The sequence below is a fragment of the Phyllopteryx taeniolatus genome, chromosome 1 (assembly GCF_024500385.1).
Source record: "Phyllopteryx taeniolatus isolate TA_2022b chromosome 1, UOR_Ptae_1.2, whole genome shotgun sequence".
Lineage (NCBI taxonomy): Eukaryota > Metazoa > Chordata > Actinopteri > Syngnathiformes > Syngnathidae > Phyllopteryx > Phyllopteryx taeniolatus.
This window is the reverse complement of record NC_084502.1, coordinates 29,536,907-29,552,993: the sequence shown is the minus strand read 5'-3', so window position 1 is coordinate 29,552,993 and position 16,087 is coordinate 29,536,907. Positions and strand designations below refer to the sequence as shown.

At 42.8% G+C, this 16,087-nt stretch overlaps 1 protein-coding gene across 10 annotated transcripts in view; it reads left to right on the top strand.

Annotated features, from left to right (window-relative positions):
- The window catches only part of nhsl1a (NHS-like 1a), a 45,612-nt gene that overhangs the window by 20,313 nt on the left and 9,212 nt on the right, over window positions 1–16,087 (top strand). For 4 of the 10 annotated variants that reach the window (XR_009790424.1, XR_009790423.1, XR_009790420.1 and 1 more), the window contains exons 8-10: window positions 160–3,142; window positions 3,217–3,283; window positions 8,847–8,944. Coding sequence is in view for 5 of the 10 variants with exons in the window: in XM_061787122.1 (XP_061643106.1) it covers window positions 160–3,142; window positions 3,217–3,283; window positions 8,847–9,363 (3,567 nt within the window). In the remaining 5 variants the exon portion in view is untranslated. Of the gene's footprint in view, window positions 1–159; window positions 3,143–3,216; window positions 3,284–3,365; window positions 3,400–8,846; window positions 12,321–16,087 lie in introns of those variants that run through there. The other 6 variants (XM_061787122.1, XM_061787132.1, XM_061787178.1 and 3 more) reach the window with 4 other exon arrangements.

Here is a 16,087-nt window from a genome sequence, read left to right as displayed (position 1 = left end):
TTCTTACTTTCGCTTTTATTGCCAGGAACGGTATGGTGTTGTTTTTATCTGTCAACTGTCTGTCTTGGGTGTATGTATGGTGTACCTGTTCTTTAACTGTCTTGACTGTTTTATTGTATACTGATCTGAACTGAACTTTGACTTTTTTTTCATTTATAGGATTTCCCTAGTGACCTTCAGCCCCTATTGCCCTGTGACCTAAGCAAAAGGGTCATACCTAAGTGTCCTTCCCCCTTACATCTCAGCACTCCTGCCTGCGCTTGTGGTGGCCAGTGTCAAAACTGCGACCACTACCGCTCCCCTTCCACCTCCATTGCAGATGCAGAGTCTCAGGATGGGGAGCCAACCCTCTCGCGCTGCGGAAGCCGTTGGTCATTCCAGCCCCCTTACCCAAGCAGCCCAATTGGTGGTGACTGGACCATCAACCAGGAGACAAGTCCTGTTTCCCTGGTTTCTCCTGGTTACTCCTCTCCTTGTAACTTGGACTTGATGTACCCAGAGGATGTGACCTTGTCTTCCTCACAGAGTCGAAATAGATCGTCCAGCACCTCGTCCTCCTGTCGCAGCATCTCCCTCCGCAAATCCAAGCATCCGCCTCCACCACCGTTACGGTCCGATTCACTCCAGCGCAGAATAGGCCGCAGCAAGTCATGTCGTTCATCATCCAGCCCCGGTATGGAGCACGGTCCTCGCTCATCAGCCCAGACCTTGCATGATCCCTGGGTGCCTCGGAGCCATACCAAGCCACACCAGAATGGGATTGACTGTGGCACGGTCACTACCTTTGAATCTTTAAGTGTAGACTGGCATGCAGCTTCATCAGACAAACTCCCTTTAGCCCCTAGCTGCAGTCTTGTCCTCACCCCTGGTTCTCCTGTCTCAAAAGAGGGGGGACGTCTCTCTAGTGGTTACTCCAGCCAATCCAATAGCCCTCCTACGGGCACACCTCCAGGAGTCTGCTCTCTTCCCCAAAACTCCCATTTCTTTTCCACCTGCGCATCCTCCCTCGTTCTGTCTCCCAAAAAGTCAAAACCCCACCCACCGGATAGGAGGTCCTCTCTCTTCTCCTCCATTTCCTCCTCCTTTTCCTCCACCTCTTCCTTGTCATCCTGCTCCTCCTCCAACTCCTCTGCCCAGTGCATTCATCCCCCTGCCCCTTTTCTCCCAACTCCACCTCCTCCCCCTCCTCTCCCACCTTCTCCTCCCCACCCCCCTCCTCTCCAACTGTTCTCTCTTCATCCCACTCCTCTGCCAGCTTCTTCTCTTCCTTCTCCCTCTCCTCTCCTACCTTCTTCTCATCCTCTTCAGCCTGCTTCTTTCCAGCCGTCATCTCTTCATCCTACTCCTCCACCACCTTCTTTTCCTCCTCACTCCACTCATCCACCACTTTCTCTTCCTCCTCCCCCTCCTCTCCCACCTTCTTCTCTTCCTCCTCCCCCTCCTCTCCCACCTTCTTTTCTTCTTCAGCCTGCTTCTTTCCACCCATCATCTCTTCATCCTACTCCTCCTCCACCACCTTCTTCTTTTCCTCCTTACTCCTCTCATCCCCCACTTTCTATTCCTCCTCCCCCTCCTCTCCCACCTTCTCTTCCTCCTCCACCACCTCCTCTGCCACCTTCTCTTCCTCCACACACCCCTCATCTCCCACTTTCTTCTCATCCTCCTCCCACCACTCTGTCAGCTTCACATCGTCCTCCTCCTCCTGCTCTCCTACCTCCAGCCCTTCCTCCTTCCTTATTGCAGTCATCAATACCTCGACCTCGTCCAGCTCCTTTGGCCTTTCGACCTCCTCCTCCTCCATATTCCCATGCAATCAAACAGTCCTCCCATCACATGCTGCTCCTCTCAACATGTCCTGCTGTCACCTGCCCATCCGCCAGGTTACACCCCCCACCGGGCCTCGACACACCCTTGAATGGCAATGTGAAAGGGTTAAACCTATTCACCTTCCCCCTTGTCACTGCGCAGGCTTTGCAGAGTGTCAAGCTTCGCTCCATTACAACCCAAGAAGTCCTACCCTCGAAGAGCATGCTAGCCACTGCCAAGCTTTCTGACAGTCGTCGGCTAGATGTTGCTCTGAGCCTTGATACCCCAAAGCAACAACAACCTGGAATATTGTCCGGATGTAAGGTGGTGCTCAAGAATGAGTCTGTTTACACTCATATCTACACTGCGAACCAAGATGATCATCTTATAAATGGCCAAATACATTCAGGGGCTTCTAATGCCAGACTGATGAATAATCTAAGACATGAGGGTTCCTGTGTGAAAATGTCTGATGGTACCTCCAGAAAACAGCACACCCAGACCCAGGTATTATCAGAGGCCAAGTTAAGCGAGTCGTCATACGGGTCGGAAAATTATAACTGTCATAGAACTGGTGACTTAACATGCCGTCCATGTGAGGTTGTGAGCTTGAGGAAGAACCCCACCCTCCCAAAGAAGCCCAATCTTAGCATTCAGGGTGTGATTGCATCTCCAGAGTACAGAGGAGAGCCAAAAGAGGACCTTGCAAATCAAAAATGCTTTGTGGAGCCGATTGGTACCAAAGAATGTGCAGTTGAAGCCACAGGTAACACGTTGCACAGTGACACCTCATCAAACAATAAAAGCAGCCGTTCCTCGAGCAGGCTGGATAAAGTTCAGTACTCCTTCGATGGCACCGCCAATGGCCCGTGGTGCGCTTTTGACACTTTAACACGTTCTAGAGCTCTAGCAGTCCAAATGGGTACTGGGACACCACTCCAGCAAGAAGTGGACAGACAAGGTCACAGAAGAATGATGAGGTTACTGGGTAAGGATGAGGAAGAAGGTGAAGAGCGGAGAAAGACGACCACGATGTTTGCCACTACCAAAAAGGACAAAACAAGGAAGAAGAGGAAGACAGCAGCAAGACACCTGCTAATGATGTCATCAAGTAGGGTTTCTTCATCCTCTTCATCATCCTCATCTTCATCCTCAGACGAAGAGGTGGAGTCACAGACAAGGGAGAGCAGTTTTTGTGCCCCGATTGGTCTAAGAAGCTGCTCCTTGAGCAGTGTGTTGTCCAGTGACAACCTACAGGGGGCAGCATCACTGAGTGATCTCCTCATAGAAGAGCCCCAGGAAAAAGTGGAGCAGGGTGACGGTGGGCGTTCTCATGGTAGGCTGGTTCCCGCAGTCATTGTTTGAAGCCCACTGTTATGTAACTAAGTGGCTTCTCTTGTGAATGTCCAGCTGGCCTCTACACAGGTGGGTCAGCGGGACCACCAACAACCGAGGACCTCTTCACTGTCATCCACAGGTACACACAGCGCACTTACGTACATGTAGTACACTAAATGTCAATCATGATGACTCACATGCTTGTTTCCTCCCGCATGAAGCAGTGCATTATGGGAAGGAACGGCTTGATTGGCAGTAAGTGAAGACAATCCCGTAGCCTTAGACCAAGAGTTCTCAAACGTTTTGGGTCCAGGGACCCACACAGAGGAGACATTTTTTCAAGGACGCCCTCATAAACCTAACGCCAATTTCACATACACTATATTGCCAAAAGTATTTGCTCACCTCCCTTGACTCACATATGATTTTAAGTGAATCCCTTTCTAAATCCATATGGTTTAATATGATGTTTGTCTACCCTTTTCAGCTGTAACAGCTTCAACCTTTGTGGGAAGGCTTTCAACAAGGTTTAGGAGTGAGTAAGAGTTATGGGATTTTTTTCCCATTCTTTCAGGAGCATATTTTGTAATTTCGCACACTGATGTTGGACGAGAAGGTCTGGCTCACTGTCCACACAAAATCAACCGAAAGGTGTTCTGTGAGCTTGAGGGCAGGCTTCTATACAGGCCAGTCAAGTTCATCCATACAAAATTCTGTCATCTATGTCTTTATGGACCTTACGTTGTGCACTGGTGCACAGACATGTTGGAACAGGAAGTGGTAAAAGTGTTTGACTGTCCAAAATCTCTTGGCATGCTGAAACATTCAGAGTGCCTTTCACTGGAGCTCAGGGGCTATTATTTTGGACATTTTAAACTTTGTGGGAACAGTTTGGAGATGGTCCCTTCCTTTTCCAACATGACTGTGCATCAGTGCACAAATCAAGGTTTCTAAAGACACGGTTAAGTGGGCCTGCCACGATAACAATTTTTCCAAGATGATATATTTTTCCAAAAACTATCGCGATAAAAGATAATGTTGCTGTTTTTTAATGCCTCTGAAATCGTAAAAAAATAAGGCTCCCCCTTATTATTTTTCATTTTATTTTTTATTTTTTTGCTTTTAAATCATTATTGTTGTTGTTATCATTATTATTATTTTTGTCATTTTTGCTCAATGTAAACCAGACTGGTTTACATTGAGCCTTCTATTCTGATTATAATAGGTTTAGAAGCTCAAATTGAATGAAGATGCTCCATATAAACACCTCAATTGGAATAAACAGGCCGAATCTGAATGGAATTTCATTCGGTTTCACAGGAGTGGAATATTCCTTTTGCTAAACGGATTAGAACAAAATTTTTGTACATGCTCTCATTCGGAATAAAACCAGGAAAAGTTCTGTCTGAGCATCCTTCGTCTTGATGTAAATACATGGTGACGTCATCATTTATGCACCGCGTAAATATAGCGGCTCCTGCCGATTTTTTTTAATGAACGTATAAAGCCAATCCCAACTACTGTGCTGAAAAGATGACGGACCACCACCTTGATAAATGACGTGACATTCATGACGAAGTGCGCATGTCACACAGCTGCACATCATGTATCAGAATAAGAATCATAATCATAATCATCTTTATTTGCCAAGTATGTCCAAAGAACACACAAGGAATTTGTCTGCGGTAGTTGGAGCCGCTCTAGTATGACAACAGACAGTCAATTGACAGAGAACACTTTTGAGACATAAAGAAATTGACAAAAACAAAAAACAGTCACTGAGCAGTAAAGGGTTGCTAGTTATCTGGTAATGCCGGTACATTATTTTATTTTTTATTTTTTTTGACAATTGTGCAAAAAGATGCAGAGTCCTCTAGCACTTAGAGCAGTTCGAATGACTAATATTGCAATAGTCCGGTGCAATGACCATTGTGCAAAGGGCGCCGAGACTTCAAGGAGTGTATGCGGTTTAAAGTGACGAGTAGTGCGATAATCTGGGACAATGTTGGTTGTGCAAATGTTGCAGATACTCCTCAATCAGTGTGCAAATGGAGCAGATGCTACTCTGGCATGAGTGTATACACCCGATTGGAATAGATCACGTCACATGTAAACAGTTGATCTTCAATCGGAATGATGTCAATCGAAATGACAAAAAAGTCTCGACGTAAACCCGGCCACTGTGTGGTTGGTCCCCTGAAGACTAGCCCTTCACTTGTCAGTCAAATATACGTTGACATTCGCTGTAGTCAGCTTCTAGCTGAATAACGTGTGCCACTGAGGTTATGTTTAATAAAAATTTAACGTCCCCGTGTTTGTGTTAATTCAGGACTAACACATAACAACTTGGAGAGGCACTGACATTATGACTTTGGCACGGTGGAGCGAGCTGTTTAACTACTTAACTCGCACGCTCGTTAGCTCACAGGCTAGCTGGTTAGCTTGCTAGCTATCTTATTAGCGCACGACTGGGATAGCGAAGACAACAAACAGCTAACATTTCCTTAAGTGTCTCTGCTGTGTGAATCTACGTGCTGCACATGGAGCAAAGCTGTGGAGTAATAGATGGAGCCAACACCGGCAAGAGTGCACCGGTCCGCCGGCGTTCCATGAGCCCTGTAGCGGCTAATGACACAGCCGTCCAACTCTGTCGGCTTACTGTGTGATCCACACGCCGGTTCACCACAACAAGGACCATTTATCGAGTCTGGATATTGTAATTATTGTGACAGGCCTACGGATGAGAAAGTTTGATGTGGATGAACTTGACTGGCCTGCACAATCCTGACCTCAACCCTATAGAACACTTTTGGATGAATTGGAGTGGAGACGGTGAGCCAGGCCTTCTTGTCCAACATCAGTATGTACCCTCACAAAGGCGCTTCTGGAAAAATGGTCACAAATGCCCATAATCAAACTCCTAACCCTTGTGGAAAGCCTTACTGAAAGAGTTTAAGATGTTATAATTGCAGAGGGTGGACCGATATTATATTAAAACCTATGGATTAAGAATGGGATGTCACTTACATTCATATTTGAATCAAGGCAGGAGGGGGAATACTTTTGGCAATATAGTGTAAGTGCCATGTGCACCATTAGATGTCATGAGAATGTATTATTTATTTAACATTTCAACCTACTGTTAAATATTCATCACCTTTTTAATAAAAAGGAATTTAACCAAATTCAATTCAGTATTAATCCATCAGGCCACCAGATGCAGTGGTTAGCACATCCGCCTCGCGGTTCAGAGGTTGTGGGTTCAAATCCAGGCCCCGGACTTTCTGTGTGGAGTTTGCATGTTCTCCCCCTGCCCATGTGGCTTTTCTCTTGGTACTGCGACTTCTTTCCACATTCCAAAAATATGCATGTTAAGTTCACTGAAGACTTTACATTGTCCGTAGGTGTGAATGCTTGTTTGTTGACATGTGCACTGCAATTGGCTGTCCAGGGTGTACCCCACCTCTCGCCAAAGTCAGAATAGAAATTGCATGGAAGGATTGATGGATTTATCTATCATGGCTAACTGACGTGCACTGCTTACACTAACAACATGGCTGCTGACAGAGAGGAGTTAGTTTACAAAAGCCCAGTCAGTGTTGACAACTGAGAGATTTACATGCTACATTTTATGACTTTTATGACCATTTTAGGGACTTTTTTAAAAGATTTTTTAAGTATGAAGTACAACCCCAATTCCAATGAAGTTGGGACGTTGTGTTAAATATAAATAAAAACAGAATACAATGATTTGCAAATCATGTTCAACCTATATTTAATTTAATACACAACAAAGACAAGATATTTAACGTTCAAACTGATAAACTCGATTGTTTTTAGCAAATAATCATTAAATTAGATTTTTTTGGCTGCAACATGTTCTAAAAAAAACTGGGATAGGTGGCAAAAAAGATTGAGAAAGTTGAGGAATGCTCATCAAACACCTGTTTGGAACATCACACAGGTGAACAGGCTAATTGGTAACAGGTGGCTGCCATGATTGGGTATAAAAGGAGCTTCTCTGAATTGCTCAGTCATTCACAAGCAAAGATGGGGCGAGGTTCACCTCTTTGTGAACAAGTGCGTGAGAAAATAGTCGAACAGTTTAAGGACAATGTTCCTCAACGTACAATTGCAAGGAATTTAAGGAATTCATCATCTACGGTCCATAATATCATCAAAAGGTTCAGAGAATCTGCAGAAATCACTGCATGGAAGCGGCAAGGCCGAAAACCAACATTGTATGCCGTGACCTTCGATCCCTCAGGCGGCACTGCATCAAAAACCGACATCAATGTGTAAAGGATATCACCACATGGGCTCAGGAACACTTCAGAAAACCAATGTCAGTAAATGCAGTTCCGCACTATATCCGTAAGTGCAACTTGAAACTCTCCAATGTAAAGCAAAAGCCATTTATCAACAACACCCAGAAACGCCGCCGGCTTCTCTGGGCCCGAGCTCATCTAAGATGGACTGATGAAAAGTGGAAGAGTGTTCTGTGGTCCGACGAGTCCACATTTCAAATTGTTTTGGGAAATTGTGAACGTAGTGTACTCTGGGCCAAAGAGGAAAAGAACCATCCGGACTGTTATGGACGCAAAGTTCAAAAGCCAGCATCTGTGATGGTATGGGGCTGTGTTAGTGCCAATGGCATGGGTAACTTACACATCTGTGAAGGCACCATTAATGCTGAAAGGTACATACAGGTTTTGGAGAAACATATGCTGCCATCCAAGCAACGTCGTTTTCATAGACGCCTCTGCTTATTTCAGCAAGACAATGCCAAACCACATTCTGCACGTGTTACAACAGCATGGCTTTGTAGTAAAAGTCTGCGGGTACTAGACTGGCCTGCCTGCAGTCCAGACCTGTCTCCCATTGAAAATGTGTGCCCCATTATGAGGCGTAAAATGCGACAACGGAGACCCCGGACTGTTGAACAGCTGAAGTTGTAAATCAAGCAAGAATGGGAAAGAATTCCACCTAAAAAGCTTCAATAATTAGTGTCCTCAGTTCCCAAACGTTAATTGAATGTTAAAAGAAAAGGTGATGTAACACAGTGGTAAACAATCCCCTGTCCCAGCTTTTTTTGGAACGTGTTGCAGCCATAAAATTCTAAGTTAATGATTATTTGCTAAAAACAATAAAAGTTTATCAGTTTGAACATTAAATATCTTGTCTTTGTAGTGTAGTCAACTAAATATAGGTTGAACATAATTTGCAAATCATTGCATTCTGTTTTTATTTATGTTTAACACAACATCCCAATTTCATTGGAATTGGGGTTGTACAACTGCTGCTAAAAAACATACGAGCAGAATGATTTTCACATTGTTTTCTGTATGACAAGAAAGGAGCCAAGTGGAAGGCAATCACTGTGTCGATTACACGGAACATCGCCGAGTATGTGGTGCCCATTTATATGTTACACAAAAGCAGTCATTTATCAACTCATTGGAAGCTTTTGTCCCAAGGTATGTGCTTCCAAGCAGTTTTTAAAAGATAATATGACATAAGAATTGATCGCAAATGATTTTACAGCCACTCAAATTAAAGCTTGTGGAGATCCCCGGACTCCAGTTTGAGAACCAACATCATTGTAGTTAGCTAGCTTCTCTCCCCTGTCCTCGTTGTAACAACAGAATGCAAGCGTACCATCCAAAAGAAGTAAAACCAAAATATCTGTCCGTCTGTCTCAGGTCAAAGCGGAAGATGTTTGGACGAAGAGATTCTACTGGTCTGACCTCGGCCGACCACCGACCCCGACCGACGCCGCAAACCTTTGTAACCCTCAAAGGTAAAAGACAGTCGAAAAGCGACAACTTCAAAGCCCTACTGCTGAGAAAGGGGACTCGCTCGCACTCGTCCTCCCGTATATCGGCTGTCGAGCGTCTTGGAGTAGTTGTTTCTCCTGCTGCCTCCGGCCCCCGGCATGCCCATACCCAAGCCACATCCTTGTTCCAAACCTTGTGGACAGTCAACACTCGCCTGACTCTTAATGGGTCGCAAACATACCTGAATGTGTCCGCCCCCTTGCCAAAGAGGCAAAAAGGGTTGCCACTCTTCTCCTTGCCCATCTTCCTTCCTTCCTCTCTTGCCACGCAACCTCGCCTGCACACTGCTCAGTGGTCAGCGAGTCGGCGTATGCCTGCTCCCCACCGCCACTTTGGTGGCCCCATGACTGCAATCTATGAGGATGAAGGAGAAGACGAGTAAGATGTCCCCTACTCGCAAAACGTTCGGGACATTTGGTTTTCAGGTGAAATTTCACGATGAGCCTCTATCATATATCTGTATCTACTCTAAGATCACTTCCCTCGGAGAACAATCTATTTTAAGCCTTGTGTAGACTAGAAGAGTCAGAGAAAGGAAAGTGGACGTCATTGGAAATACAAAATAAAAAACATTTTGTACATTTTGCCATTCAACTCCTCGTTAGAGAACAAAGTTGTGCAAAAAGTATTAAACACAGTTGGACATTCGTTCAAAAGTTTAAAAATTAAGTTAATCTGTAAAGGTTATAGTGAATTTTAGGGTCATCCTGAAATTTCACCCAAAAACAAAAAACCCTTATGTATCCCTTCTAAAGTCCCAGAAGCCTCGTGATCATATTTGATCCTATTTTTCAATCTCATTATCTCTTTGCTGCGTCCACTTTGGCATGAGATCAGTGTTTGCACATCATCATAATTTTCTCAAACATGCTTGAATGATTGCTGCTATAGTGTAATGTAATATAAATATGTCATTTCATAATATTTGAACAATTGTAAACAGCTCTCTCGGTTTTATCTCTGCTATACTGGACTTGTAGTCTATTTGCACAAAATTAACCAGGGTGAAACCTGTGACCATTTTAGCAGCAATAAATATGAATTGGAAGTTTTAAACAGCAATAAATGGGATAAATATGAAAAGGTATTGTAAATATATATATATATATAAAACTTAATAATAAAGATTCATTCATAAGATTTATAAATAAGATTCATTCATAAGATTTTAATTATTTAACATACATTAGTCACCCGGTGACGCACACTAATAATGTACAGACAGTACCTAGGTATTATCATTGTACAGCGTCAGGGGCGTCACTAGGTTTTATGAACGGGGGGGCTTAGCCGCCAGGGGATGCACAGGATATGAGCGAACGCAGCACGTGAGCACAAATTTCACAAACAGCTTAATATTGTTTTTCAGTGGATTGACAAAAGATACAATACTGTGTACAAGTTTTACGCCACTGTTACATCTATTCATTCATTCATTCTCTGTACCACTTTGCCTCCTGATGGGTCGCGGGTGTGCTGGACCCTATTCCAGCTGACTTTGGGGCGAAAAGCGGGTCACACCCTGAACTGGTCACCAGCCAATTGCAGGGCACATATAAATAAACAACCATTCACACTCACGTTCACAACTATGGACGAGTTGTAGTCTTCAATTAGGCTAGCATGCATGTTTTGGGTATGTGGGTGGAAACCAGAGTACCTGGACAAAACCCCATACGGGCACAGGGAGAATATTCAAACTTGTTGAGAGACACCATGTCCTCAGTTGATGTGCATTATTATGCTTGGGCCACAGTGAGGCGCTAGGACTCATGCTATAGGACGCACCCTTGTGTCATCGTCTTTTATTCTTGCTTCCCTCCTGTGTGTCAGCAGAGTTCTCTGATGCTTCAATTCTTTGATGGCTGTTTGATTTGAGCACAGCGCCTTAATAAATTTCCCATGCTTTGATTTATATTCTCATTTTCTCCATCATCCATTCATCCAAATGCAACCTTAAGCTGCAGCAACTTAACAAAACTCCACACAGGAAGGCCAAACCCCAAAACACAGAACTTTGAAGCTTGAGCGTCGTAGTCTTTCAAGTGATACAGTGAGTGAGCTCGATCTTGTGAAACAGGAATTATCATGCAAAAGAGAAATCCAGTCCAGACTTTACTGCCACAGAGTCAAACAAAACAAAACAAAACAAAAACTCCTCCCATGGCAAAATAAGCATCTCTCACAGTAGCTATAATACAAGAAAATCATTTAAATCACCGAGTTGGCATGTCTGCAGGAAGATAGCATCTTCCAGGAATTTTCCTCCTGAGGGAATGCATATGTTCCAAGTCCAACACTGGAAAAAAAAAAAAAAAAAGTCACTTGAATTTACTTAATTTCGGTTGCACATGATTAAAATTGTTAATTTGACAATTTCTTTTAGGAGAAGAGGGGTAAATTATGTCATTGATATATTTGTTTAGGGGAAGAGGAGTAAATTATGTCATTTTAACACATTTTAATCATGTGCAACCGATGTACAGGTTCAAATTTAATAAATTCAAAGGACTCTTTTTTTCATTGAACTCTCAGTGAAACTCCAGCAGAGATGACGCAGTGTTACCCCAAACAGGTCTTTGCGCCACTTTTACGCTGGCAAAACAATGTTGGCAAGCTCCCATTTGTACTTGTACATTTGTCTCCATGCACAATTGTCTTCTACGCCCCAAGCCAGCAATTGTCACTCGTCTTATTACTTCCTGAAAGCCGCATTTCAGACTGCGCGGGGCCAAAAGTCGAGTTGCGACTGACTCATTGAATGGCTGTGGGACGGAATCAAAAAGACGGGCCACATAAGAACCACACATAGCTCAAGGAACAAATATATTATTGAAAAAACACCCGAGTTTCTCCGCTACAGAAAACGCAAAATAATGTTTAGTTAGCTTTTTACAAATAGTTGACAATGAGATGCGCTCTCCCCATTGCTTGGTAAAATCCATAATTTCCAGTCGTACTTAAATTTTGGTGCGCCAGGATGTCCAGCGCGCAGGAATAATGTATCGCCGGTGGACATGAAATATACAGTAAAACATCAATAATGAAAAATAGAGCAAGATGTTAAAGAAGCTGATAAGTTTAATCAGCATTGTGTTATCTCCTCTAGTAGTGGGTTGGGTGAAAATATCATTTTTTTTTTTTTTTTTTTACAAAATCAGTTTCTGCATCCTGATTGAATGCCTCAATTCAATTCATTGTGCTACTCCTTCTGGTGTGCAGTATAATGCAGCCATACAGACACAAACAAAGAAGAAGAGTTTCACAACTACTGTAAGTGACTCAGTAAGATGCTTTATTAGTATTTTTTTGTCGAGAATAAAGAATATATGCCTGTGAGTTTTGTTATATTGCCTGTCTCCATGTCTTGCTCTGCAGCTTGTGTTCAGATACACCATATTCGCAAATGTATTCGCTCACCTAGCTTGTCACACATATGATTTTAAATGAGATCCCATTCTAAATCCATGTGTTTAGCATGTTGTTTGCAGCTATAACAGCTTCAACTCTTGTGGGAAGGCTTTCAACAAGGTGTAGGAGTGAGTTTATGGGAATTTTTGTACATTCTTCCAGGAGCACAATTGTGAGGTCACACACTGGCTCATTGTCCACTTGAAATCAACCCAAAGATGTTGAAGGCAGGACTCATTGCAGGCCAGTCAAGTTCACCCATTCATCCATCCATTTTCCGTACCGCTTATCCTCACTAGGGTCGTGGGCGTGCTGGCGCCTATCTTTGCTGACTGGGCGAGAGGCCGGGTACACCTTGAACTGGTCGCCAGCCTATCGCAGGGCACACATTGACAAACAACTATTCACACTCACATTCACAACTATGGATTATTTATAGTCTTCAATGAACCTACCATACATGTTTTTGGGATGTGGGAAGAAACCGGAGTACCCGGAGAAACCCCACACAGGTATGGGAGAACATGCAAACACCACACAGGGGAGGCCGGGATTTGAACCCGGGTCCTCAGAACTGTGAGGCAGATGTTTGACTGTCCGTGTCTCTTGGTATGCCGAAGCATTCAGAGTTCCTTTCACTGGGAACAGTTTGGAGATGACCCCTTTCTGTCCCAGCATGACTGTGCATCAGTGCACAAATAAAGGTTCATAAAGACACGGACGAGAAAATTTGATGTGGATGAACTTGACTGGCCTGCACAATCCTGACCTCAACCCTATTGAACACTTTTGGATGAATTAGAGCAGAGATTGAGAGCCAGACCTTCACATCCAACATCCGTGTGTAAACTCACAAATGCGCTTCTGTAAAAATGGTCTAGATTCCCATAAACACACTTCTAACCCTTGTGCAAAGCCTTTCCAGAAGAGTTTAAGATGTTCTAATTCCACAAGGTGGACCAGTGTCATATTAAACCCTATGGGTTAAGAATGCGATGTCACATTCATATCTGAGTCAAGGCAGGTGAGTGAATACTTTTGGCAACAGTGTATCTGTTGCCAAAATAAACGCCTTTCTACACTTTCTATGACGGTTTCCATTATGTGTTAGCATAAAGCTATCGAGGTCATTCCTAAGGCAAAGTTGTTGGTTGTTTTAACTACACAATGTTTAATTCTCTTTGTTTTTTGTTTAGATTAACAGAAAACTTCAAATGGGAGTGGTGATAAGCTTGAAGCCTCTGTTTTCAATAATATTTACAAATTGCTACTTTTTGGTAAGATAACCTTTATTAGTCCCACAATGGGGGAATTGGCAAGTTGGAAGTGAGCTGAGTTCACTTCCACCATACAGCGCTCATAGCTCATGTTTTCGCTCTCAAGTCAAAGCAAAAATTGACCAAATGATAACTCATAGCTTGAAAAACTCATAGGTCAGGTCACCCGTATCTCAAAGCAACTCTGTAAAGGGAAAAACATTTTCAACATGACATACAGTCAAACCTATTAGACTGAAGCTTGTAGCTATGCATACAGCCTCTTTAAACTTTTTTTTTTTTTTAAATCCAATACAGTACATTTTTTTGCTTCGTATGTACAGTACATTTTTTTTTACTTTAAGTACTGTATAGTACATTTTTAAGTACAATTCAGTTGTATTTAACTTTTTAGTACAGTACAATACTTTTGCATTTAATCTTTAAGAACTGTTTCACCATTTTTTAAAGTATCATTTGTATTTAACTTATATGCAAAACATTTTTAATGGAATTATTAATGAAGTACGGTTGTTATTTATTTGCAGTGTTCAAACAGTGCATAATGTTAAAGTGGCTTATAATAATACAGATATACTTTTTAGGAATAAAGCCTCTGCCTTGTTTTTGATTAACACTTGGGTTTGTGATGCAAATGTATTTTAAAGGTGCCATATTTTATCAAACCAATTTTTTTTCTAGTTTTAGGGATGTAATGCTGTCTCTATGTTGCCTCAGTCATCCACGCATTCCTGAGTTCCATAAGTTTTTCCGCCCAGAGGCCTGAAAGCGGGTCTTTTGAATTTCTTGAGCTTATCTACCTTACTAGTGAAGCTCTTTGCCTTCCCTCACCGCTCCCGAGCCAGCGTCTCTTCTACACGGAGGCAACCAATCAGAGGAAAGGGGCGGTCTTAGCCAAATATGGACAAAGCGGATGCAAAACTGGGTCAAACAGAAGTCGCTGTCAGAGGGGGCTTTTCTGGACACTTGTATGACAAAACCGAAGTATTTCTTTTGCAATGAAATTGACATTTTGATACTAGGTCAATGTTAGACAGTCACTCTGTGGAGGTCTAAGCAGCCAAAATATGGGACCTTTAATATTGGTCAAGATGGTGAGAATTTTTGGTGTAAAATGTTTGAGAACCACTGAACTCATCACCAATAGTAACTAGAGCTGCCAAAATTAATGTGTTAATGCGTATGATTAATCACAAAAAATATCGCATTATTCATGTATTAACTTTTTAATTACACAATTTATTTGCGCGGACACGCTCCTTTACCGTCACCGCGGCTGTATATCTGAAACGCGGCACAGGTTGCTATAAGGTCAGTGATCAGGTCAATGCTTACGCCAGTGCAAAAATGAGTGAGGAGAATCCGACTGGAGTGCTTGGTGCCAAATTTTGGTTCAAAACTCACCCCGATGGGACTTTCGATAAAGCAAAGGTAATTTTCTAGATAGGGTAAGCGGTACAGAAGATGGATGGATGGAAGGATGGATGCAGCGCTGAACACTCTTTTCATCTAAGCACAAGTTTAAAATACCAATCTCAAAGAAAATGTGGTATGACGTTTGGTAGGGTATATTTGGTGCCTGTGATTAATTGCGAGTAATCAAAATTCAAAAGTGTGATTAATCTGATAGAAATTTTTTTAATGATTGACAGCCCTAGTAGTAACATGCAAGTCAAGAAATGGCCCCTCCTAGAGGATTTTAGGGGCCACCAAAACAGAATGTGAGTGTACGGCACGTTTTATTAAGAATAAAAAGCAACATGCGACATGATGTAGCTAACCGTAATTGTTTTTCTTCTCAGTACAAGCACCAGGTAAGTTAATAAAAGACAGAAACTATATTTTGTGCAGAGAAGTTTATCCCTGTTAGACCATGTTATTAAGACAGGTATTATATTAATTGACAGTTCAGTACAAAACATTCATTTTTGCTTTCGTACATTTCAGACACTTTACTTTTTAAAACTTTGAATTAAGTAATCATGACCAGAAGTTTTTTGCTTTTTTTAACACAGCTATCTATCTGTACTTGTACTTACAGTAAGTAAATTTTGCCATGTCTGGGAGTAGTTGGTGATAATAATAATAATACTTAACTCGCAACATGGTGGGTACTGGTTAGCACATCTGCGTCACAGTTCTGAGGAACGGGGTTCAAATCCCGGCCTCGTCTGTGTGGAGTTTGCATGTTCTCCCCGTGCCTGGGTGGGTTTTCTCCGGGCACTCCGGTTTCCTCCCACATCCCAAAAACATGCATGGTAGGTTGATTGAAGACTCTAAATTGCCCGTAGGTTTGAATGTGAGTGCTAATGGTTGTTTGTTTATATGTGCTCTGCGATTGGCTGGCGACCGGTTCAGTGTGTAACCCACCTCTAACCCACTCCCCCGAAGTTAGCTGGGATAATCTGTTACCTGAGA